Below are 26,257 nucleotides of genomic sequence, written 5' to 3'. Positions count from 1 at the left end.
ACAAGACGTAGCGGCCCCAAAAATAACGCATCGGTAGTGATTTTCGCTAAGCATACAGCATACATGAATGGAAATCGGTTAAGGGCCGTCTAAAATCTCCACGGCCTCCGCGCGCCGGCGTGGAATCGATTCATGGTCACGGATCACGGTTTCTTTGGCACAAGGATATTTATGCCTATTTACTTTTGGCAGTAGAAATTCTGACACCTTTTACCTATATTTAAGAGAAAAAACAAGGAAATGGACATTTATGTTAGTGTAATTTCCGCGTCCCCCATTTTGAAACCCGCCCACTGGTTGAAATCAATTTCAAGCAGGAGGTGTTCCCACTCGCTGAGAGAATTTGGCCCAATCCCAATACCCGCACTTGCACCTTTGTGCCCTTCAAATGCGCGTTCATGCGAATGGTACGAGTGCGTAAGGCGTCCCAATTCGCAGAGGACTGTCGCCCGCCTCGTTAGCGCCCTTGCTCCGCACTTCGGCGTAGCATCCACGGCCCCGAGCCGGAGAACGTTACCCACAATTCATTGCAGATTTGACCAAAATAGCGGGAAACTGACAACATTCGGTGGAATTTCTGTACCTGTGACCAAAAAAATGTTTATTCAAGTGTAAGTATCCAATTGACATACTTCATCAAAGGTATATGTGCAATTCATTTGATGTTTTGTTAATCACCGTTTACCTACGAATTTTGTCTTAATTTAACTGCCGTATTTAGCAACCTTCTGCGCATGCGCTACATATCGTGCAGGAGCCTCAAATAGTCCAAATAATGGAGCCATAGCTCCCATCGACTGAAAGACCAAGATCGAGTTTTACTTTAATACTACTTTACTGACGTTTTAATATAAATTCAAACAGCTCGCCGACGCGGGGGCATATGTCAATTACGTCACCGAAGTATCCTGGGTCTGCAATTTTTGTGCACTTGTAACCTGCATCCTTGAACCTTTCGTGAACTTCAGGAAAGTGTACTTCCTATCTTGAATTGATGTGATATGATACATGCCACAAATGCTGTTGAAAAAAAAAGAAAAAAAAGAACTTGTGACGTGTGAAAAAATTAGTCACGTTAACTTAAAAACCATGTCCTTTAAGTTTGAGACTAAAAATTAACTGCAAAAATATGATTTAAATAAATCGCAATTTAGATGAAATATTCAGAACAATGGAAACTGAATCGGCAATGTTACGCAACTGTGTACTAGTTTATTTCAGCTCGGGACGTTTGTGTCCGCGCACTAAAGGGGCGGATGGACGCGCGCTCCCGAGACACCAGGAAACATGGCGGCGCTCATGACTCTCAACCAGGTAACAACTTAACAACTAGTTTCGAAAAAGTCGGGGTTTTTTTCTCGCTTATATCGACCGCCACTTTGGCGCCACCGTTAAGTCTACATACAGCATTGTAGTCGGACATGTCTTTGTTACTTTCCTCGTCTAAGCCAAGTAGTTCGCTAGTTGTGTTAGTGTGAATAGCCGCTTAACTTCCCTTCGCCACGATTTTAATGTTCACATCGATGACGGACAAGAACAGACAAAGCACAACTAAAAGCCACGGCAGCCCAATATAATAAGATGAGTTCCTATTTAATCGACTTTGTTCTGCTTTCCCCCAGTTATCGAGTGGCAACCCAGCCTACGAGAGCTACTACAGACAGGTACTTACTGCCATGGCGTCCTTTTTATCAAGAAACTTGGGGAAAAAAAGTTTTTGCGTGCTACAAATTCATCACGATTTTTTGTAGCTTGATCCAGTGAACAATGGCAAGATATCAGCTGTGGATGCAGCTCAGTTCCTGAAAAAGTCCGGGCTGTCAGACATCACGCTCGGAAAGGTTTGACATCCATAATATACTGCAGTGTTTCACAACTTAATTGAACTGAGGCACATATTTTACATAAGAAAATGTGTCATATCACACCACCAAAGTAAATGATGACAACGTCTCATTTGACTGTACAGTGGAACCTTTGTTTACAGAAGATTTAAATTTGCTGAAATCTTGTCTCAGTTTTAGTACAGCTGCTTGGCTTTCGTACAGTTAAAAATGTCTCCAACCAACTCATCAGCCTGACTGCTTGACTCAGCCCCTCAATTCATGGAATTGAGCACCTGTTCACGGCATCCCATGCACATGCATGTGCAACTTTATTGCGTGTATGCACATTGATCAGAAGCATTTTGAAAGTTTGTGTGTGTGGGGTGGGGGGGGGGTGTCTGTGTGTGTGCATACTTAGGGTTCAAAATTAAGAGTGGCCCTGGACCACTATGTGACTGTGTCGGGCCAACCAAAGTTCACTGATGCTGTTCTGACTGGGCTAGTACAAATTTAATACATAAATGTGATGAATGAACACATTCTTGCTTTTCTAATATTCAGTGTTTCGACTTAAATTGATCAATCATCATCGTTTTTCTTGCGTTGCGCACATTCTTTTATTTTATTTTTTCACGCGCCAGGTTAAATCCTTCCATAAGGAATGGGTTGAACAAGGTATAAAGCCCAAAAAATTGCAAATGTTTAATATTTTGTTATTGTTTTGCTACTAAAATCATGCAAAAAAAAAGTAACTACACAGAAGTAATGTTTTCTTAAAGAGTTAAATAATACAGTATAAAGTAAATATGAAATAATTATTGAAATGCAACTTATTATATCATGAATATACAGGGCCATTGGCGGTTCTGGCAAGGCCACCACAACATGGCTCAACCAAAAAGGCTTAACGTAGGACCGTGGTTCAATAAGCTACCATGGGGCCAAAGAAAGTCCCAAGTGCCTGCCTTTTTTTTTTTTTAACTTATATTTTAAGGGTTATTTCTTAACAACAACAGATCATTCATACCATTTTACGCATCCCAAAATGTAATAAAAGAAAAGTCGCTAAGGTGATATAATCATTCCCAAATACATCCTTCCTATGCAGCAATAATCAAAAATAGGCTTTCAATGATCCAAAAGTGGCACAGCCAAACACAAACCATTATGCAACCAGAGCACAAAAAACAGAAACAAGAACAACAAATTTTGGCCTATTAGGTTGATGAACTTGCTGGAAGCAATGACTTATTCTGTTGTATGAATGGCAACCGGTAGATACACAGCTTGATTGTACCTTCTGTTATCTAGGTAAAGATAATTTAATTGTTCTGCCTGTCACTGTACATTGCTGTCGTACATCGATGACCAAAGATACTTTATATGTTGTAAATAAATTTAAAAAAATGTTCAGCACGCCCACTACGCAGTGGTTGGGAATCACTGCTATACTTTACACATATGTGTTTCTAATGTTTAATGTGACTTTTTTCCCCTCAAAAGATATGGGATTTGGCCGACTCAGAGCGGAAAGGTTATTTGGACAAGCGGGTAAAGCACAGACTTTCTTTTGTACAAAATGTGATGTCATTGTGTATGCCGACATTAGCGCCAGTCACTGGGTTGTTCTCTCTCTTCTTCCCCTGCCATCATCTTCTCCTTCAGGGTTTCTTCATCGCATTGAGGCTGGTCGCCTCGGCGCAGGCAGGGCACGACGTTAGCATCAGCAACCTCAGCCAAACAGTGCCACCCCCTAAATTTGTGAGTAGCAAAAATAATGATGTCCACACTTGAGAATAAATCACAAGATGGATATTGATAAATGCATAACGCATAAATACTCCGGTTTCCTCACTCGTTAAAAAAACAAAACAAAAAAACATGCACGTTAGGGTGCATTTATATTGTCCATAAGTGTGAATGTGAGTGTGAATGCTTGTTTGTCAACATGTGCCCTGCAATTGGCTGGCAAACAGTCCAGGGTTTACCCCGACTCTCGCCCAAAGGTCAGCTGGGACTGATTCCAGCTCACCTACAACCCTGATGAGGACATGTGCTATAGAAAACTGATGAATGAGAATCAAAAATTTTCCATTTACAAAGCTAATAATGCTGACTTTTATCAGATGTTAAGATGTAGTCAACACTGCAGACTGTTAATATTGTAGTTTGCAGTAGTGCTGTACTGCTGTTATGTTGCGTTCAAATTGACCCGAGCATTTTTGGTGATCAAACATTCCTGCAATAAAAATTGACTATATTTAGTAATGGTGTTGCAATGGTTATTAATTCATTTAGATCATTTTCAACTATTAAACATACTGCGTGTCACATTGAGCCATGGGGATTTCCGGTGTATGAAAGAAGCAAAACAGGAATATGACATATTTTTTGCTTGCCTTAAAAACATACTATCACAAAAAACATTTGTACGCTAAATTTGTTTTTAATGAGAATTTAGTCTGCCTAAAATATTGGTTAGTAGTTTCACTTAACTTAAAATTACCTTTCTCACCATAAACTTACTGAAATTGATTTTGTTTCCTCCAGCGAGACACAAGCAGCCCATTATTAAGCACTCCAGCGCCTGACTCGCATTGGGCCATAAGGGTGAGTTGTTTAAAATGTCAACATTCCCCCAATATATGACACTATTTTGCTGTATCTCCTCTCCCCTTGCTCCTTTTTACTCAGCTCTGTTTTGATTTCAGCCGGATGAAAAGGGGAAATTTGAGGGCATTTTTGAGAGTCTGACCCCTGTGAAGGGCCTCCTCTCCGGCGATAAAGTCAAGCCCGTCTTAATCAACTCCAAACTACCTCTGGATGTGTTGGGGAAGGTAAGGTTACCTAGTTAAAATGACAACTCTTGCCATAGACCATTTCCAGAGCTGGGCACTTTTTTGCGGTCCGTCCTCCAACCTGGGTACCCTTCCGTCCTCATCCCTCTGTCCTTAATCATAAAAATAATCGTCCTCCGACGATTGCAAATGATAATGAATGTCCAACCACTATTTTTGGATAATAGCACATTCCCAAAATATGTGGAAATGGTTGGCCCCGCCATCACCGCATCTCCAACATGTAAATCTTTTTGCGTTTTAACACAAGAAGTTTTCAATTTTTATAAAAATAATTATTGCAAAAAAACTACGTTATTTTAAGAGGAAACAAAGACTTGCACTTCGGGGGCGTATGATTGTATATGCTAGAAAAGATTTTTACGGTCTAAAGGGTTAGGGTTGCCTTAACCCTCCACAAAATGGGAGTCCCAGCTCTACTTCCGGGGGGCAAAAAAGTAATTTCTTACAACTAGCCTGAACTGAAATGAATTTCGCTCCCAAATACACTCTAAAAGGCTCCGCTTTTTTTTTTTTTTTTAATCGATTTCCTTAACTCATTCAGTAGCAGTCTTTTTCATATCCTCTGTGGAATGACATATAAATACATAATTGGGATAGAATGAGTTAAAAAATTAAATGTAAATTAATCAAGCAGAACCTGAGTGCGAGGGGAGTAAATCAAGTGGATGACACTTCACACTTTCAGCCTATACAAAAAGGCTGAAATTATCATTCAAGCTATTCACTCTGTTTCTCAATCGCTCTGACTTGGCCAAATCACATTTAAAGGTGTGTTTACTTGTGATGACATCAGAGAATGTCTCCTGCCAACCGGAAGTTCCTGTGACATGAAGAAAAGGCCTAAAGCTCTAAGTTACTGAATGCCTTTGTTGTCATGCAGATTTGGGACCTTGGCGACGCTGACAAAGATGGCTACTTGGACAAAGAGGAATTCATTGTGGTAACTTGCCCACTTCTCAATGAACGCAAATTTGCATGTGTTCTCTTCTTAACACAACTTATCTTCAAGAGGAAGTCAACCCAACAAATTTCCTTACAATAATATGTTCTATGCAGTCCCACTACTCTAAATGCAGCATTCTGATTATTATTATTATTACGTTTTTGGAAGATGAGTTAAGCAGGAAAATCCACCGGTTGTTGTTCATCTCAGGGGGCAGCCATTTTGGACTGCCAGACTGCCACAGTCTGCCGACTTGCTGTCGACTTAAAACGACATCACAGTTGCTCAGGTAATAACCAATCATGGCATGGCTCAGCTTCAGAAAACAGGTGAGATGTGATTGGTCATTACCTGAGCCTTGAAACTGTGATGTCATTTACCGTTGACAGCAAGTGGCAAAATAGCCGCCCCCTGAGATGGCTAAAAACGGGTGGATCTTGCTGCTTAACTCATATTCCACAAACACAATATTAATCAGAATTCTGTGCTTAGACTAGTGGAGGTGCATAGAACATATTATTGTAAAGAACATTTTTTTCATTGACTTTCACTTTAACCTTTTAGGTCATGCATCTTGTGTACCGAGCAATGGAGAAGGAGCCAGTGCCGGCCGCCCTGCCCGCATCTCTCATCCCACCCTCCAAAAGGAAAAAGGTGGCAGGCACAATGCCCGGCGCCGTGCCCGTGCTGCCCTCCAAGTCCGCCTCCTTTTCTCTCAAGGACAGCACGAGAAGCGTCTCCCCCCTCGCAAGCGCATCTCCCTTCGCCAGCCTGACGGCCAAGCTAAGCCCGAAGCCCTCCTTTAAAGCCACCAAACAGGTATGTCGTCTACCTACAGTGCATATATGTGTTGGCACGGTGACTATACAGTGAAGCTTAAAGGACCTCTTATGGAAAATGTACTTTTTAATGGCTTTAAGAAGTAAAGTAACTGGCAGAGGTGAGCATTCCGTCAGACTGACAGACCAGTCCGTCACTGACCCCTGTTTTGTTGGCAAATGACGGGACACCTTTTAAAAACGACAGACAGACGAATGACTCAAGTGGGTTTTCATCCGTCAGTGTAAAGGCCTAGATAGACCAAAAAGACCCTGGCCAACAGTGACAGACCCTTACCCCCTGTGGCGTCCGGCCAGCTATCAACACGTCACGCTGGACGAATACACCGCAACGACAGACCGCGACGCTGACCATTAAAGTACCTTCTGCGCATGCATAAGATGTAATACCCTTCCATACCATCGACGGCGATAGTCACCATTTCTCATGGTTAGAAAAATCCAACCGGAAAGCTGTTGGCCGGGGGCGGATTATAAAAACGTAAACAACGCATTCAGCTACATTCTTCGCTCACGATGAACTCCCACGCGAAGTAAACCATCATGTTCTTGACACGGTATTGTGAAATACTTACATTGTCAACCCTCGCTCTTGTACTTGTAAGAAGATTAAGGCAGCGGAGGCATGCTCACTGTTTTTCCGCATTTGTCACTTCCCGTTAGTGCTCCGAGCGCTGCTTTGCTAGCTAACAGCCAATCAGAGTGAGCGATGTCACGACTGGCGACGCCGATTCAACATACGTAAAGGCCCCCGATACGCTTACAGACGGGTTACGACACTACGACGGTGGTCACAAGACCAATCAGACGGCGCATTCAGACGCCACGACGCTTCACGACCTCCGACATCGGTTTGGTCTATCAGGGCCTTAATCGTCACTAACGGCGTCCGTGAGTGACGGTCCGTCAGTCCGTCAAGGCTTTTGATTTAAGACATGCATGCTGCCAAGAAGTGAATTTTAAATTCTTTAAATTAGTAATTGCAAACAAAGTTGCGCTTCAAGGTAAAATATGTTGAAACTATACCTCGAGCAGAGATTGCTTGGCTCGCAAAAATTGACATTTCGCGCATCAGAATTCTATTCAGTTGCTCATCAAGTGGCTCAACTCGTTTTGCCACATTGTACCATTGCTCACCTGCCGCTTACTCGTTACCTTGTTATTGCTTCAGGGTTCTTTCACTTGTGACACTTTGACAAACAGGTTTCACCATGGACAGGAAGTGAGGCCTGCAGATAACCTTTTCCCACTTTTCTGTCTTTTTGTCACTTTGATTTTGTCACATGATGACTTTGTCAGTGTTATCTTTGACGGGGCAGATATATCCCTAAAAGTCATATTTCCGGCATTTTTAATACCAAAATCATGTATCTGAGCTGCCAAGTCATGGGTGGGGGAGCTCGATGTGGGGGGAGTGTTTGGTAAACACACTTTGGCAATTGGGCAAAATTCAGAAACACTCGCTCACAGTAAGGCTAATTTCAGTTGATCAGTGGGTGGGCACTAGAGATCCATCTGTCTGGAAGTAATTAAAGGAAATTTTCCTGTACGGTATTTCTTTCAATCATTTTTAGATGTCTCATAATCATACTCATGAAAATGATAACCTCAGCCTCTTAAAATAATGGCCTAAGTCATATTTTGACATATTTTGATTCTTTTTTTGCCTTAAACATCTCAGCATGCTGTACACCTCTGCTAAAGTCATCTGCATCCTTAGTTCAACAGCTCATTCAATTCTATGCCTGAAATGAAATTATTAATGGATATAAGATAATCCAAATGTTCCTGTTTTTTTTGTGTTTTCTGAAAAAACTGGAAAAAATGACTTGGGCCATTATTTTAAGAGGGTGCCGATAATTTAAGTCACATTTTCTCTGAATTCCAGCCGGAACAGCAGTGGGTGGTGCCGGCGGGTGACAGGGAGCGTTACAACGACATCTTCAACAAAACCGACACAGATAATGACGGACTGGTCGACGGAACGGAGGTCATCGAGATCTTCATGCACTCCAGTCTATCTCAGACCATGCTGGCACAAATCTGGTGAGGCCACGACTCGTTTTCGGCTCACTGGTGTTTCAAATAAAAATAAAAAAATAAATAAAAGCTCGGGCCTATTGTGAAGAGCACAGACCTGTCCTAACCTAACACAGGTCGTCGTACTGTATTGTTACCGTCCAGTGAGTAGGTGGCGGTAATTCATCTTTAAAAGTGGGTGCTACCTGTCACAAGGCACCAACCGTTTGCAAGATGACTAACAACAAAATAAAGCCCTATTTTACATCCATTCATTATCCAAACCGCTTATCCTCACAAGGGTCGCTAGAGTGCTGGAGCCTATCCCAGCTGTCATCGGGCAGTAGGCGGGGGACACCCCGAATTGGTTGCCAGCCAATCACAGGGCACACAGAGAGAAACAAACATCCGCACTCACAATCACACCTAGGGGCAATATAGAGTGTGTAATCAACTTACCATGCATGTTTTTGGAATGTGGGAGGAAACCAGAGTACCCGGAGAAAACCCGGGGAGGACATTCAAACTCCACACAGGGAGGCCGGAGCCCGGATCGAAACCACGACCTCTGAACTGTGAGGCGGACGTGCTAACCAGTCGCCCACTGTGCCGACCCCTATTTTACATATTTCTACTTATTTTTCCAGCCTTATTCCAACATTAAAACATCTTTAAAAATCCTTTGTAATGCTACACAAAGTACCCCGTAACGGCCAAACGAAAACCGAATTTCAGAAATGTTTGCAATGTTGTTTGCAAATTTATAAAAAAAAAAATAAAAACTGCATGTGTACATTATATATTCAAAAAAAATGTGCTGTGGTTTCCCTACAATAACTGATGATATTTGTCATGTGCAGGGGCCTCGCTGACACCAAACAGACGGGCAAGCTGACCCAGGAGCAGTTCTCCCTCGCCATGCATTTGATCCAGAAGAAGATCACTAAAGGCATCGACCCGCCAACCACTCTCACACCAGACATGATTCCCCCCTCGGAGAGGGCGACAAGTATGGTGGCGCCTTCAGCGACGCTTCCTGTAAGTCTTGATTTGAATGGCACTTTAGTTGATTGCTGGGTTGAAGTACTCGTTTCGCTTTTGTTTTTAATTGATTTGTGCTTTCTGGCTCTTGTCTGGCTAAATTGTCCTGCTGTCCTTTTGCTTGTTTGGTTTTTTTTTGTTTGTTTGCTTTGTGATACATTCCGTCCTGTTTGACAGAGCTCTGCTGAGCTTTTTTCTGCTGGTAGACTTGACTATGAGTGTGCTACACTGGCTCATGCTCCCACTGTGAGTATTTGCTTTTTTCCCACCAGGGGGTGCTATTGCTCCAGGTAGATACAGACCTGATCAAAATCTTAAGACCAGTTGAAAAATTTGATAGAATTTACCTTTTGCACATTTGGATCTTAGTTAGGTTTTAAGTGCAGCTGCAATATACAATAGCAAGAAGGGGCAGTGTGACAAAAAGCACTTTGAAAAAGTATCCATCCATCCATCCATTATCTCCCGCTTATCCGAAGTCGGGTCGCGGAGGCAGCAGCTTCAGCAGGGAAGCCCAGACTTCCCTCTCCCCAGCAACATCCTCCAGCTCTTCCGGAAGGATCCCAAGGCGTTCCCAGGCAAGCCGGGAGACATAGTCTCTCCAGCGTGTTCTGGGTCGTCCTCGGGGTCTCCTGCCGGTGGGACATGCCTGGAACACCTCACCAGGGAGGCGTCCAGGAGGCATCCTAATCAGATGCCCGAGCCACCTCAACTGGCTCCTCTCGACGCGGAGGAGCAGCGGCTCGACTCTGAGTCCCTCCCGGATGGCCGAACTTCTCACCCTATCTCTAAGGGAGAGCCCGGACACCCTGCGAAGGAAACCCATTTCGGCCGCTTGTATCCGAGATCTTGTTCTTTCGGTCATGACCCACAGCTCATGACCATAGGTGAGAGTAGGAACGTAGATCGACCGGTAAATTGAGAGCTTCGCCTTTCTGCGAAGCTCCTTCTTCACCACGACAGACCGATACAGGGTCCGCATCACAGCAGACGCTGCACCGATCCGCCTGTCGATCTCCCGTTCCATCTTACCCTCACTCGTGAACAAGACCCCAAGATACTTGAACTCCTCCACTTGGGGCAGAATTGAAAAAGTAATTTATTGAAAACAACAATCAAACCGAAATAGGCTGTTCATTAGCTGATCAAAAGTTTAAGACCATCGCTCAAAAAATAACAAAAAACTCCCCAAACCAGAACAAAAAAAAATTCTCAGTAATCAGACTTAGTAATGAGTAGCTCCACCATTCTTGTGAATCACTTCAAAAATTCGTTTGGGCATGCTTGATGCGAGTGTTTCCAGGAAGCTAGTGGGAACAATACTCCAAGTGGTGAAGATGGCTTCACAAAGTTGCATCAACTGTCTGGACCCAGTCATAAAGGAGAAGTCTTGATAGTTGGTGCTGGCCTTTACCAGAGCAGATTACCAACTGTTGCATAGTAGAAATAATAATAATTATAATAATAATAGCAATCATATTATAAAAACAATAATAATAATAACAACAACAATTGTGATGGCTCGGCTTCAGAAAACAAGTGAGCCGTGATTGGTCGTTACCTGAGCCCTGAGTAACTGTGATCTTGTTTTCAACCGACAGCAAGTGGCAAAATGGCCGCCCCCCTGAGATGGCTAAAAACGGGTGAATTTTCCTGCTTACCTCATTCCACAAGCACAATATTAATCAGAATGCCATATTTAGACTAGTGAATGCGCATAGAACATATTATTGCAAAGGTTTCTGGGGTGTTGGCTTCCACTTTAAGTCTCCATCTGACTGGTCCAATTCAGATAAAAGCATGCCATCCCATAAGAAACTTATTGCATGTCTTAGCGATATGCATGTTGCAAAGGCCATTATAGCGATTTCGATATTTTATCGATATACTGTATTGTGCAGCCCTAATTGATCAAACGATTCACCAGCCGCTATTTATGATTTAAGCCACCCAGGCCCAAAGTGGTTTTACAGAATAGCTTTGTAAGTGGAGCGAGTGTGTATGTGTGAGGCAGACAAGTGGTGAGGAGTCCCCGGAAGCAAATTGAGCACAAGAAATAATGTCATGTAAAGCTCTTTAGTTGTTAATAATAGTTCAGATGTTTTATCTGTTTTCCTAAGATGGACTTTCATTGTGGAAGTTCTGTTAATACCTTTAAACCCGAGAGGGACGTAAAATGAAGGAATGGTCCATGATCTCCATCAAAGTTCCTCGAGCTGCATTTGGAATGACATCATGATTCAAAATTGTGCATTCCTTTGTGTCGTCTCGTCAGAGTGCTTTTCATGCATTGTGCAGCTGTTCAGGACGCACAAGATGCATTTCCTTCCTGTCTTTTGTTTTGCTGCACACATCAACAGAGAGCTCCTTCACTGATCCCAATCCCTAATTCATCACCTGTTTTCTTCGCTCTCCCAACTTCATTTTTTTTTTCTCTCACTTAATTTTTTCCGACTTTCCACCCACCACAGGACCTCACCGCCTTGGCGCCCGCAGAGGTAACGGGCATCAAAGAGCTGGATGACCTCAGTCACGAAATAAGTCAGCTGCAGAGGTGAGCAGCCGAGGAGAGATTTGTTTCGCTTTTCTTTTTTTCTTCTTTTTTTCGGGGGAAGGCGGAGGGGATGGGAAATGAGCTCCGTGAAACGGCAGGCTTTTATTATTTTTTATTATATCAACATTTGTGAGCCGTGCTGCTGCTGCTATCAGCTGTTTCATAAGAGAGACGCTGCCAAGCAAAGCAGGTTCCAGCTTCATTTCAAAGTCTAATCAGCCAACTTTTTTTTTTCTTTTGCATACTTCAAAATCACTTTGAGCTCGTTCCCTAACATAGCATTGCAATACTCTTGCACATGTATCTGTTTTCAGTGGCCACATGTCAGGCAGTACAAGAGCTGTTTGAAAACTGTGCCTTTATGAAGGTCAATGCTGACATCTTAATGCAACCGTCTTTTTATCATTATTTTGTAATGTACACAGTAGCCTGTGTGTGCTAACTACAGCTAGCTTCAAGACACGACTGTCCCAATATCAGAAATAAAATCGGGTATCAGCCACAATGTGCTTTCTTTTTACATGCTCATTTATCACCGCTGTGCTGCTATGAATGGGACGTTAACATCGTATCAAGTAATTTTGCTACCTCTGTTGGTACCTCGGTCGGGTAAGCCATGACATTGATTACCCACAATGCTTCTGTTGACATCACGGATGACCCGGATTACAACTACTGCGCATTTGCAGACAGGCATACAGCCAGCGGGAAACGAGGCATTTTCGAGAGAAAATCTCAGTGCCACATAATAAAATATATAAATAAACGATGCATCGACTATTAAAATTGTCAAGAATTTTGATTGCCGACGTTATCATGTTAACAATCTAATCTTGGCAGTTCCAGTGTCAAGTAATTTACACAATGTGCGTATGCAGTTTGTTTACAGCAGAGACATGAGAAAGTGGCTATGGTTAACATGGTGTTGCGAATCGATTCTTTTGCGTTTTACGTCAATGCATATTTGAAGCAGTTTAAATCAATTTTAAAGCGATTTTCAATTAATCGTTGCATCCCTAGCGTTTGGAGATTATGAATGGTGCGCAATGAACTAGTAAAGAATTCACACAAAACAAGACGTTTATTTGTTTATGGCCTTGAACATTATTATAATTTATTTATAATTATGACTTCAATACTGCGTTAGCAGTAGATTACTTCCTGTTCCAACTCTCCGCTCTGTCGTAAACCAAGGGCCTGTACATGTATTTTACATAAAGGTACAATACGGTTAAACCCTAGTATACTGTATATTAGTCTGTAATCAATTGTATTCACTGAATGAACTCTCTTGCATGGTTCCCCTGTAGAGAGAAATTAATCCTGGAACATGAGCTCAAAGAAAAGGAGGAAAACATCAGAAGGCAAAATCACGCTGTTCAAGTAAGACAAAGCCTAAAAAATATGTATGAGAGATTAGTATTAGGGCAAAAGCATGAATTTATGTCTAAATTTCCTGTATAATATTGTTTTGTATTTAGAACATGCAGCATGACCTGGACAGGGAGAGCGGCAGTTTGCAGGACATAGAGTCCCAGAAGCATGACGCCCAGCAGCGTCTGGACGAGATGGACCAGCAGCGCTCAAAGCTGGAAGGGATGCTCAACGACATCAAGCAAAAGTGTCAGGAAGAGTCGCAGACGGTTAGCGTTTGTTTTGTTTTGTTTAGTTTTTCTGATTTCATAGAATACTAGTTGTCAAATACCAAATCCTCTCTATCCCGTTGCAGATCTCCACTTTGCAAAGCCAAATCCGCTCCCAGGAGGGTGACCTTCGGAGCCAGGAGAAAGAGGTCAGCCGCACCAAGGCGGACCTCGGGCGCCTGCAGGACGAGGAGGGGCAGCTGGAGCAGAGCCTGCTAACGGGCCGTGTCCAGCTGGACAGCATTGTCAAGTCTCTCAAGACCACCCAAGAAGAGATCAGCCAGGTGAGAGTGGACTTACACTAGTGTTATACGGGATACCGGTACCATACCGTGATTTTTCGGCGTCAAACACTGCTCGATACCATCCATCCATCCATTGTTTACCGCTTATCCGAGGTTGGGTCGCGGAGGCAGCAGCTTCGGTAGGGAAGCCCAGACTTGCCTCTCCCCAGTAACGTCTTCCAGCTGAGAGGAACCACCGCGCAACTTGTTGTTGCTGCGAAGCAAACTAGTTTGGCAACGTGTGAGTGTTGTGTCACTTGTTGTGTGTACGTGTAGGGGTGCGCAGGTGTGTGTGTGTAAAGAAGCCTACGCACGCACGTAGTACCGCGTTCGCCGCACCTTCCTGATTGTTTTCGTAATACAATTAAATGCATCGTCTAGTAATCGAGGTCCCTTTGTTGTGGCAGGCAAAATATCCATTGTTGTTGCTCTGCAGTAAAAACTCAGACCGGAGTTGGCCATATAAGGCAGAGAAAATGTCGCCCTGCGGTGTCCTCGTCATTATCAGCCGTAGTGACGCCCCCCGACTTTGGGTGAAAATGTGCTCTTGGACGTCTCCCTCGGGAGTATAAAGAAGCCTTCAAAGCTACACGTTTAGTCATTATCAATTAAAGAAACAGATTTGCTTAACTGTAAACGGTGCAAATGTATTGTCAATATCAACAATGGATGACATGAAATGCAGTCAAATAGGTCAAGAATATGGCATGTAATGTAAAAGCTTATAGTTTGTAAATGGTTTTATATATGTGTATATATATATGTATATGTATATATTTGACACATAGCCTTGGCAAGAGTAAAGGTCACAGCAATATAACATGAACCAAGAGGTCTAAAATCTAGATAGATTAGATGGTAGCTCAAGATTTGTGAGCAGTAAAGCACTGAGTGGTGACATGAAATCTTGCTCTTTACCATTTTTTTTTTACTATTTTTTTTTTTTTTTTTACTTAAGTTTCATTCACCTTGTGGGGTATTGCTTTTTATTAAAAAATCAGTAGGGTTCTTGCTCTAATGGTGAGCACAGCACTGAGATTTGCTGAAAAGGCAAAACAAATGTTTCGGCCCGTGATCCTCTTTTACATTAGCCTTCTTTGGTGGGATAAAATAAAAAATCAGTCTCCAACCTGTTCCTGTTTACATGAAAGAAAAGCACCTGCGTTTTGCATTTTGAAAGTTTGCAGAAGACTGTTTCCTGGCTTTTGCTCTGACTAAATAATAAACAGTGAAGGTTTGAGTAAAAATGGGTAAAAGATGGCAAAAGAAGAACAGGCTTGACCCAGGTCAAATCCTTTCTAGTCCCGCAGCTATGTGGGTACAACAATAACCCTGTATGTTTTTCCATGTGGATGAAAGTTTCTTTTCTTTTTTTTTTTTTGTTTTTGTTTTTTTTTTGTTTTTTCTCCCTGCGGTGCTTTCAGGCTCGCAGCAAGCTGTCGCTGATCCAGGAGAACCAGAAGGAGTTCACCAAGACCATTGAGCAGTACAACAGCGCCCTGCGAGACCTCACTGGGGGAAACAACACGGCAGACACGAGCCAACTGTTCTCAGAGAAGGAGAATGGCGCCTTCAGGAGTGGACCGGTGGGCATCCTCCTGTATATGTGTCGTACGGCTACCAAATCTGTTGGAGGTATACAATCCAGTACATATTTATTTTTCCCCGCCCGCTTCAGGATGAATCATTCAAATCAAGGTTAGCCATGTTCAACACCAACGCTGCAAAGGGCGCTCCAGCAGACCCCTTCCAGACGGAGGACCCCTTCAAACCCGACCCCTTCAATGGTCCGTTTGAAGAATGACAGTAAAGTGCAACCTATTTTCCATACTCACGAGCTGTCTTATGTTCTCGTAGATCCTTTCAGAGAAAGCGATCCCTTCACGGGCAACTCAGATCTGTTTGCATCCCCTGATAAACCCAAGCCGCCATTCAAGGTGACATTGGAAAATATAGAGGCGTTACGGTGGGTTTGAGCGACATCACTGAACTTTTGCTTTCTTCCTCTCAGCCCGGCTCAGTCCGCGCTCGTCTCGGCTTCTCATCCAACAGCCCAAAACCAAAGCATTCAGGTATCCTCACTGCATGTCATCACACAGAACCATTGTAGTAAATGTACAACTGCCTAGTTCCATTTCTTAAAAATGATAACGAGTTCCCAAATGTCTTAACAACAGGCTTTCATTGATATACCGTAAGGATTTTGAATTACAGCACTGTTCACTCTAGATGTGCAATGATTAATTTGCGCTCTTAATTAGTGATTGAATATTATTGCAGGACAATGTTGTGTTGTGGTAACAACAGTTTGTGATATCAAACGGCCCCATGCCGAATCTGGAAGCTGAGTCAAGTCAGCCGTTATGCTGCCAGGAACAATTCAACAACAAAATAAAAGCGTACCTAGGCATTTATGTCCATATATTGTTTGGCAACGATGGTTTATTCAGAAGTTGACCCTCTTAATGCGATGGTGGCATATTACTATCATGTACAGAATGAACAATTGTCGCTGCGGTTAGCTTAACTATTTCTTCCTAAAAAGTGGGTACTTGAGGCAGAAAAGCATTTTTTTGAACCAAGGTTACTTGATTTTTTGTTTTTGTTTTGTGTTCATTCCAGAAATGATCATTCCCTGTTGAGAAATCAAAACCCAGCACTGAATTCAGCTCTATCCTGTTTAGAGGGCAAGTCAACCCAAACATATTTTTTTCAAGAATATGTTCTATTTAGGCCCACTAATTGAAACAAGGCATTCTGATTAATATTGCTTTTTTGGAATATGATGAGTTAAGCAGCAAAATCCGCTGTTTTTTAGCCATCTCAGGGGGCAGCCATTTTGTCACTTCTGTCAACTGAAAATGACATCACAGTTGCTCAGGGCTCAGATAACGACAATCATGGCTGAGCTTCATAAAACAGGTGAGGTTTGATTGGTCGTTACCTGAGCCCTGAGACACTGTGATGTCATTTTCAGTCAACAGAAGTGACAAAATGGCCACCCCCTGAGATGCCTGAAAACGGGCTGATTTTGCTATATTCCATTAAAACACTATTAATCAAAATGCCCTTTTTAAACTAGTGGGTCTGCAAAGAACATATTCTTGAAAAAAATATATTTGGGGGAACGTATGGGCCGTATATGTAGCAATTTTGACTTGTTCACAGATTTTTTTTTATTTCACTATAGTGTGTTCCCACTGGCATACACATTTGGGTTACATTGCTGGTGTAGAAATGGAATTTTGTTATAAACCTAGCACCCTCTGTACTAGAGGTGAGACACCTCCTGTGTGTGAGGGGTTTCTATGTTGCCAGACCAGGGTGGGAAGTTTAACACCTGACGCTGACTTCTCCCAGCCTGTTGTTTGGCAACCAGTATCCAACATTTGCTGGGTTCTCTTTACATTTTGCGAGAGCTCTGTTCGAGGCCACTGGAAACGCAGGATAACCCATGCCGAACAATACCACTTAGTGAAAGCAGAAGAAAAAAACATGTCATACATAGAAATAACTGTTAGTAATGTCTCGAAATGTAACTATTCTTATTCATGTAAAGGAACATTGTGCAACACTCCTTGGGTGACATGTCAAAATTGTGTTTTTACTTACCACATATCCACTATTCCTGTGGTTTGAGGCTATTTATAGATGAGAGCGTACTCATTTAACTACGGGCAAACTAAAAATACCCCCCTCACTCACCTACCCTGGAAAAACAGGAGGTCGACAGAAGCCTAACACAACAGAAAGTCTGTGACTGTACCAGGACACACCGTCACTCCTTGAAGCGCTCCCCCCACCTTCATGCTTGCTGCACTTCACTTTCATTATTCAGTGCGGAAGTTGATTTAAGTCAGCGACAGGGATAAAAGGTAAAAGGGGGCGCTGTGTCGCTGACCGCTGCGTTGCCAGTCATCAAACCAACACAGAAGCATCTGTGGACCTGCGTCGGCTTACTGTGCCAATAAGAAAACACACGGCTAGCCTCCACATGAATGGGCCCTCTTGTGGTTGCGCGCGCACAACAAACATATTCACTTACAATGTTTTGTTTTTTCACTGTAATCATCTCTACGTTTTTTTTTCCCTCTCTTTTTCATTAAGCGGCATACCACAAAGCTTCAAAACAAGCCAGGCACAGTTCTGGTATAACAGTGCTTCAACTGACGCCTTTAATTAGCTAATCAGATGCATACGTCAGGTTAAACAGAACCCCCCTCTGCTTTTTAGGATTTGGGCGAATGTCATGGAACGTTTAGCAGCCGCGGGTTCCTAAAAATAGCGCACGGGTCCTCAGTGGAATAAAGTGTAATTTTAAAGCATGTGGTCTGTAAGTAAATTTTATTTTAACTTTTGAAATTTTTCCACAAGTGTTTCACTCTGCTCCTTTTGCAGAGTCGGTGCGGGTGCCGAACCACCTCTTTGCGGGCAACCCGAGGAGCAACGCTGGATTTCCAGATTTTAGCCAGTTGTCCAAGGTGAGCTTCAATCACCTTAATGGATTTACACTTTGTGGTGTGAGTAACAAAATATATATATACATAAATATTTAGATTTAGATTTATTGGTCCCCGTGGGGAAATTCGTTTCCACAGACTGTACACAAAAAACACAAACATTATACATCACAGAAAAGTACACATACCCACACAAACATACATACACAACAGAATAGAAAAAAAATAGGAACTGCTTATCTGAAGCTCGGAAATGGGCCTTATACAAATAAAAGATAAAAACATGTTTATTGAATGTCCCCCAATATGACTGGATGTTCTCCATCAAAGCAAGCCTGACATTAGGGGTGGGCGATATGACGATATTAGATCGTGTTCACGATCTCATAAAGCCGAAAGATCGCTTGATCGTCTACATGGCACCTTCTAAACAGTTTAGCTCTATGGCGGCGCAAAGCCGCTGACGCGTATACCCGACCAACCAATCACAGCACGCACCGTACGTGACACTCCCCGCCTCCCTGTTTGTTTGTGTAGCGGGGAGCTATAGCGGAAAGTCACCACGAAGCAGAGTTGGTCCCGAAAAGAAACTCCACATCCACCGTGTCGATTTGGTTTGGCTTTTCCTCGGAGGAGAACGCACAAACCAGTTATTTGCAAAGTTTGCAGAGACTCGGTTCGGACGTCAGATGGCAACGCGGCAAACCTGTTTAATCACTTGCGTAGACAGCACCCCAAAAACTACGCCGACAGCCAAAGCAAACGGAGATCAGACACATTGTAGCCAGAGGGAGCCGCTAGCACCAAGCTAACGCAATCCATGGTAACACAGTCATTTAACAAGAGTGCTCCATATGAAAAAACAAGCAAGCAGTGTAAAGAAGTAACTGAGGCAGTGACTTATATTACCTTGCAGAAGACATCATTCCCATTAAAACAGTGGAAAACGAGGGCTTTAAAATACTCTTCAAAGTACTAGACCTGCGTTACGAGCTGTGTTTTTTATGTTTACATTGTTACCTTTTGTTTACATTCACTGCGCATTTTTATAAAAAATGTCACTATTCAAATTAAAACCTGTTCAGATAGCTTAGCTGACCTAAAATGTCATGTTTTTTCTTTTAGAGTTTTATATACATTTTAGATATGTTTTCTGTTTAACATGAGGAAAATGGTCAGAAATGTGCAAATTAGTTTTTAAAAAAATGATGTAAAAAAAGAATGATAAAATCGTGATCGTGATTTTATTTTTTAAAAATCGTGATATGATATTTTTGCCAGATCGCCCACCCATACCTGACATCCAAATATACCAACCAGTGACTCGTATACACCCAACTTAATAACACATTTGAAAAACAAAGTAACAGGGGGAGCATTTCTTGTGATATTCAAAAATATTAGCCGATCTATTACAATGTATACGTCACATGAAATTTTAGTTTTACTCAAGACAAAAAGACTACAGACTACATACACCAGCACCGTACCGCACTTCCTCTCGCCAGTGTCTGGCATGGTAGTATGCCAGACATTAACTTGTTTTCTGGAATGCAAAAGTATCCCTCGCATTTCCGGTTGGCCGGTACTCATTTTTTCTAGCTGTTGAAGCGCTGAAGTTTTCTTTGTCCGTCCAGTTTCCCGCCTTTGTGAATGGAGCAGGAAGTTAATCTGACAAATGTAATAATAGAATTTCTTAAAATTAACCAAGAAAAATTAGACATTGCTTTTGAATTGTGCTTCAACAGAATTATTTTTTTTTTTAAATCAAGAAACATTGTACCCCTAATATTGTGTTGCACAAACGTTTAAGGCAATCACTGCAATCAGACAAGTTTTGTAACTTAACATGAAACTTCTGCACTTGTCAGCAGGTATATTTGGCCTACCCTGAGTGAACTGCTTGAGTTGTCTCAGGTTTGAAGGGTACTTTGTACATAATGGATGTTTCAGCTCCCTTTAGATCAGTGCTAATTGAAGGTCACTTCAGAATAGTCCAATGTTTTGCTCTGGCATTCGTGGGTGTTTTTAGCTGTGTGTTTTGGGTCTAAGTCCAAGCTCTCTGACACTGGGCAGCACATTTCTCTCTAACGTACCTTGGTAGTCTTGAGATTTCATTGTAACCTGCAGAGATTCAAGGCACCCTGTGCCAGATGCAGCAAAACAGCCCTAGAACATGAGAGCCTCCTCCATGTTTCACAGTAGGGACAGTGTTCTTTTCTTATGCTTCATTTTTGCATCTATGAACATAGAACTGATGTGCCTTGCCATAAAGTTCCAGGTTTGTCCCCACTGTCCATAGGACATTCTCCCAGAAGCTTTGTGGCCTGTCAACATGCAGTTTGGAAAATTCCAGTCTAGCTTTTTTATGATTTATTTTCAAGTTCTTGGTCATTTCCCATGAAGTCCACGTGGACTCAAACAATGTCAGATGGCGCAATCTGACGCTGATGTACCTTGACCTTTAATTTATTTTGAGGTTGTTCTAGCGTTTTATTTTTTTTTTTTTTTAACCATTCGTATGGTCCATCTCTTCAATTTGTCATTTATTTCTCTTGTCACATTCAAGGAGCTTGACTACTGTTGACTACTGTCCTGTGTAGTTAAAATGTAATCTCCTGAGACAACTCTTTCTTTTGCTTTCTCTGTTCCATTTTTAGTGTGGTACACATCATGCCATCAAGCAGCACAGTGACTACTTGTCACCCTTTTAAATTGGCCGACTGAGTGTGAAGAAACCAGTGACTCTAAGTAGAGGACACACCTTGGTTAACATGTCCCTATCGTCAAATTATTTTCAACACTTTCTAAGGGCATTATAATTTTTGTCCAGGCCTATTTCATGAGTTTTTTTTTTTTTTTAAACAAAATTCTGTTGAACCACAATTCAAAAGCGATGTCTGATTTTTAATGGTTAAGTTTCATTACATGTTTGTTTCTTAGTTTTGGTTGGTTCAAGTTATTTCTGTGACCACTGGGTTTTCCTTTAACCCATTAAGGCTGGGAGCGCATAACCGCATTTCTACCACTAAAGCTGGGAGCGCTCTTGTGTCTTCTACCCTTAAAGCCAGGTCAATGTTATTTTCTACTTTTAAATCCAAATCTCGGTCTCTTAGCCAATGAAACGCGTCAAAAGATACATGTGACGGTGTCGTGAGCACTCGGAGGACGTCCGGATTTTTTTTTAGCAGTAATGGTGGACTCAAAAGATCGCGGGAGCTCTGAAATAAGTGACGGCAGTGAAAAAGACGATGCACTTGTAGACTTCGAACCAGTGAAACCAGCCGATCGTGATATATGGTTAAGATATGTTTGTAGACAATGATATCGACTGCTTTGTAACAGAATAGAAGATGGTAATTACCACTCAATTTTTATTTTTTTATTTTTTTCTAATTCTCTTGCACTGACACTTTATTTTTACAAAGCAGTAAATAATAAACTCTGCCCTGTGTGAAAGCCACAATTTCGTCCATGTGTGTAACTGTGTGCGACAGTAGAATTGTATGAATGTGGGAAAAAAGGGGGAGGTGTCTATTGGAGTAGTGGCATTTATTTTGCACCCTGTGACTAATTGGGACATAGTCTGTTAAAGGAAATACAGTACGGTCATCTTTACAGTAATTACAGTTTGTTCCCATTTAAACTTTCTTTATGTAGCATGCCTCTCTCATCACACTGGTTTATTTCTCTTCTGCCTCAACTACATGGATGAACATTGTTCATTTTATTATTATTGTTTTTTAAATCGCTATCCATATGTGTTAACAGAAGTCTGACAATCCTGTTCTGCCATCAAAGAAAAGCGCACCTAACCGGCCTGCCCCGCCCTACGGTAAGCATAGTTTGTGTTGTCTGAGCAGGACTTACTTGCACGCAAGCGGTTGTTCATTCCAAATACAGTATACACTCTTTTTGTTAGCTCATCACACACTTGGCCTGAGGGTTCCATTGTGACGGTTTAGTACAGCAAGCTAACTGTGTGCCAGGATGGCATGCCCTCCCCCCAAAAGTGCCACTTCCCTAATTACTGTGCAAGATACAACAAAAGTCGTTTTTTATGTTGAAGTTGTCAACAGAAAAGCTGCAGCTTTGTGATAACTCATGAGCTGACAGATTGACATAACCTTCTAGTTCATTGGACACAATATTGGGCGGGCTTTTTTTTTTTTTTTTTTTTTTTTTTTAATAAATAGTTGGGTCTCTGGAATGCTTGCCAATCATTCGAGAAATCAAGCAATCAAGTGAATGCCCTTCTGAATTCTGCCAGATTGTGACATCACTATCCAATTTATATAACTTTCCATACCCACGGAGTGTTTCTCTGGCCATGACTTGGCAGCTGGGCTGGGTGATGATTTGATAGTTTAAAGCAATGCCCGGGCTAAACACAAACACGTCAAAGCCAAAAGCTAATTAGAGCTGCCTTTTTAGCATACCGCATTATTGACATTGGCTTCTGATAAGCAGCACACTCATAAATGGTTGGTGAAGGGGGAGCGATGTTGTGTCCGCTGCATGTGCCACATGCACTGATCAGCTGCACTAAACGCCTATTGTAACTGGGCAGCTTCGTCGAATCCCCTAATTGTGCCACTGGTTAACGAAAGCTTTTCTCAATGCTGGCCTGGCAGTAGAGGGGGTGCAAGGTGAGAGGTGGCTCATCTGTATAAAACAGGACCGCCTCCTCAAAACAGGCTAAGTTTAGCGGGGGAAAAAAATAAATGGGGGCAGTGTCCTGTAATTCATTGATCCTTAGCGTATTTTCTTTACACCTGGGAACGGTTTTAAATGGTGAAATTGTGCAAATGTATTTTTAAACACTTTGATAAGTCTAAGAATCACACACACTGTGTCTGTGTGCGCGTGTGTGTGTGTTAGTCATGCAAAACCCTTGGCTGTACCCATGGCTGCCCTTCCGCTGTGACCTCGCAGTTGTGCTTTTAAGCAGAAGTGGCAGCGTGAGAAAGTTGCCGTTCCCTTTTGCTTGACCACGCAGAGTGGCAGAGGTGTGCGTGGCCTCGTACGCGATGGGGAAGTGAGAGCCCCAAAGTCGTGGGCGACAAAAAATATAGTAGGCCACTAATAATAAATACAGGGCAACCTCCTAAGTTGAACGCACTCTGTTCAAACCAATTTTTCCCCCAATGTGGAGTGAATTCATCTGGTTCCAAGCTCAAACTCCTGAAGTCTTCAACTGTTCCGGCATTTTAACATAAACTTTTTTAGATATGTTACTGGAATTTTGAGCAACAGAAAATATCAAAACACACTTGCGTAGTTAATCCTTTGGATGCTTGCTTACTGAGATGGCGTCTGTTTAGTATTTAAGTATTTTGGGACATCATGCAACTGTTTGGATGTTCCACTGTAAAGAATACTCATAATAGTCTTCTCTCAAATGATCAAGATGGCCTTTTTCCCTCTGCATTGTTGGGGCGTGGGACAAGAAAGAAATCTGCCAAGGCCCAAAAATGTGATCAGAGGAACATCCATTTATTCATTTTCTATTTAAGCAGGACTGATTCGCTGCTTTAGGCTATCTACATAAGCCCTTTTTTTTTTTTTTTTTTTCTTAAATGCCTACCAGTATTTTTCAGGCGCAGATTTTCAGAATGTTGCAATTCATCTACTTGATTCACTTTTCATTCGAACCCTCGCTGACTGTTGTTTTTTTTGCTTGTGCTTGCTGTCAGCTCGCCGCACTTTGCTTCCTGTCAGAATTGTGTAACGCAGTATTGCACATCTGGATTTAAAGTGCCGCCCCAGAGCAGAGTGTCAAGTGTCCTCTCTTTTGCTCCGGCAGACTCGGGTAGAGCTCCCACAGATGGTCCTGCCTCTGTAAGTTTGTGGTTTTTTGCATGAGCCCGAGGACCGGCTTTGCCATTGTTTGAAAAGATGGCCGCCCGGCGTCGTTAACCATCTCCGGAGCACTGCGCGCGACTTTGCCGCATCTTGTTTATTGTCTGTGTTTGTTATGGAGGAGAATCAACGCCTGCATGTCTGACCTGGGCACCTTGACGCTCCCATCCCGTCCGGTCTATGATTCCACCAAGCAGTACAGTTCTGGTGTTTGTTTCGTGAGTTTACTTCACTCACAGAGGAGACATCAATCAGGATGCTTTGCCGCACTGATATTCACATTTGGGTGATGCTGTGTCCAATGAGTTAACAAGTGATGTGCTGCCCAACTAGCCATAGGCTGAGCTGCACTTTATTTGTTTAAATCATGAGGCAGGTTTGGCTCTTGTCACTTATCTAATATTCAGAATGTCTGTACATAGGCATTCCCCTAAAAGGGACTTGTAAAAAAGTCTAAAAGTGAATATAGCCTATATAATAAATAGACCCTGAAGTATACCCCAAATTTTGATACCAAAACACTAACATGGAAACGTGTACTGCAACAAGGAAACATTTGAATGATTTAACAGGTGTCCCATAGACCTCGTGGGCTACTTCTTCAGAAGTTTTCATGCTGGTTTTTTTGTAGCTGACGTGCGAAGCCGGGTTTTACGGTCCCTATTCTGTTGGTGAGCCTCAACGCTTGGTGGAAACGTGGCTTACGTGAGCTTAATCCATCCCATTTTTCTCAGGATCTTGCATCTAAAGTGTCTAAAAGGGACTTGCATGTCAACTTTAAGTGCTTAATTGCACTCAGTGTTTTTGAGCGGCATTATAATGCATGGCAGCCTTGTCTTTTGTCTTCTGATTTTTGTTTTGTTTTTTCTCATGAACATTTTCCCCCCTTTGTGTCAGCATGAAGAGTTGTCAAAGGTCTTGTTTTGTTTCTAATGTTTCTGCCAGGATGTGAAGATGACCAGGTAAGGTCGGTCAGACAGTCTGCCTCCAAGCTTTTGCATGTGCCGTGATCACAAACACGAGCCGTTCAAAACAAATGTTCTCGAGTTGGCATGTACACGGGGCAACATCTGGTGTGCTTTTATCAGCTGTATGTCTTCGCTTTTTGCTGTATCGTCAATTTAAACGTCCTCCGATTCTGTTCCGTGTTTTGGATGTCCTTTTTCTGCCAAATTTGCATCCAGTGTTCAGTCCTGTCCCCGGGTCAGCTTTGCCTTTTCAGCCTCTGCTTCGTTTCCGCGGCTAACCTCTCGTTGTTTGGCTCCTGCAGTTTGGAAGTGAAAGCCAGCAGCTGGAGTGGGCCAAGCGGGAGAGCGAGCGCGAGGAGCACGACCGGTTGCGGAGACTGCGGCTCCAGGAACAACAGGACCTGGAGCTGGCCATCGCGCTCAGCCGGGCCGACGCTCCCAGCTCCTGAGAGCCCACCCACAAGCCCACTACCTAAAAGCGCCCTTCCTGCAGACGTTTGCACTGTCACCAACCACACTCCCAAAAGCACCCCCCCCCCCCTCCTTTTTGTGCATGAGCCCAGTGACGCCCCCACCGTGCGCTGGCCTCAAATGACTCCACATTTAGCATGTAATCTATGTTCATTGCTCCCAAACGACAAGGCAACTATAATCATGGCCAGGATGGATCCTCTTGATGTCAAATGTGGCTTCATCTGGACACAACGTAGCGATTTAGGGGAAAACACGAAGCAGATGGGTACTAGACGCTGCCTTATTCCAAAGCCTGCACAGAAACTAACCTTTTTTCTTTTTTTTTTTTTTTAAACTGTTTTATTGTATTTATAAGCAATGGTATGAATGGGTGTGAAATGCATGTAATCAACAATTTTTAATTCCTGTTTAATGACCGAAGATGGTTCCTTGTTTGCGTCAGATATTCCACTTTCCACTTGAACCGTATTGTTACATGACACT

The 26,257-nt window shown here is 42.6% G+C and overlaps 1 protein-coding gene across 4 annotated transcripts; it reads left to right on the top strand.

The window, feature by feature from the left end:
- The first annotated feature begins 437 nt into the window (after positions 1 to 437).
- Positions 438 to 25,891, top strand: LOC147140833 (epidermal growth factor receptor substrate 15-like 1). Of its 4 annotated transcripts, XM_086043450.1 has the most exons (24): positions 438 to 611; positions 1,212 to 1,314; positions 1,623 to 1,664; positions 1,752 to 1,841; positions 3,330 to 3,377; positions 3,492 to 3,587; positions 4,377 to 4,436; positions 4,538 to 4,663; positions 5,568 to 5,627; positions 6,195 to 6,449; positions 8,358 to 8,515; positions 9,349 to 9,526; positions 12,001 to 12,083; positions 13,394 to 13,466; positions 13,565 to 13,726; positions 13,813 to 14,010; positions 15,435 to 15,596; positions 15,689 to 15,797; positions 15,868 to 15,947; positions 16,022 to 16,082; positions 18,409 to 18,491; positions 22,242 to 22,305; positions 24,277 to 24,311; positions 25,603 to 25,891. In XM_086043450.1, the coding sequence occupies exons 2-24, from the start codon at positions 1,288 to 1,290 to the stop codon at positions 25,747 to 25,749; spliced, it is 2,397 nt and encodes a 798-aa protein (XP_085899576.1). In that variant the 5' UTR covers positions 438 to 611; positions 1,212 to 1,287; the 3' UTR covers positions 25,750 to 25,891. The 4 variants fall into 4 exon arrangements, with proteins under 4 accessions (XP_085899576.1, XP_085899575.1, XP_085899580.1 ...); XM_086043449.1 differs by lacking the exon at positions 438 to 611 and having other exon boundaries at positions 755 to 1,314; XM_086043454.1 differs by lacking the exons at positions 438 to 611; positions 24,277 to 24,311 and having other exon boundaries at positions 756 to 1,314; positions 25,603 to 25,754.
- The last annotated feature ends 366 nt before the right edge of the window (positions 25,892 to 26,257 follow it).

The sequence above is a fragment of the Filicampus tigris genome, chromosome 10 (assembly GCF_054856515.1).
Source record: "Filicampus tigris isolate MCC_2025a chromosome 10, RoL_Ftig_1.0, whole genome shotgun sequence".
Lineage (NCBI taxonomy): Eukaryota > Metazoa > Chordata > Actinopteri > Syngnathiformes > Syngnathidae > Filicampus > Filicampus tigris.
Note: the sequence above shows the minus strand (reverse complement) of the source record. Positions and strands in the feature narration are given on the sequence as shown.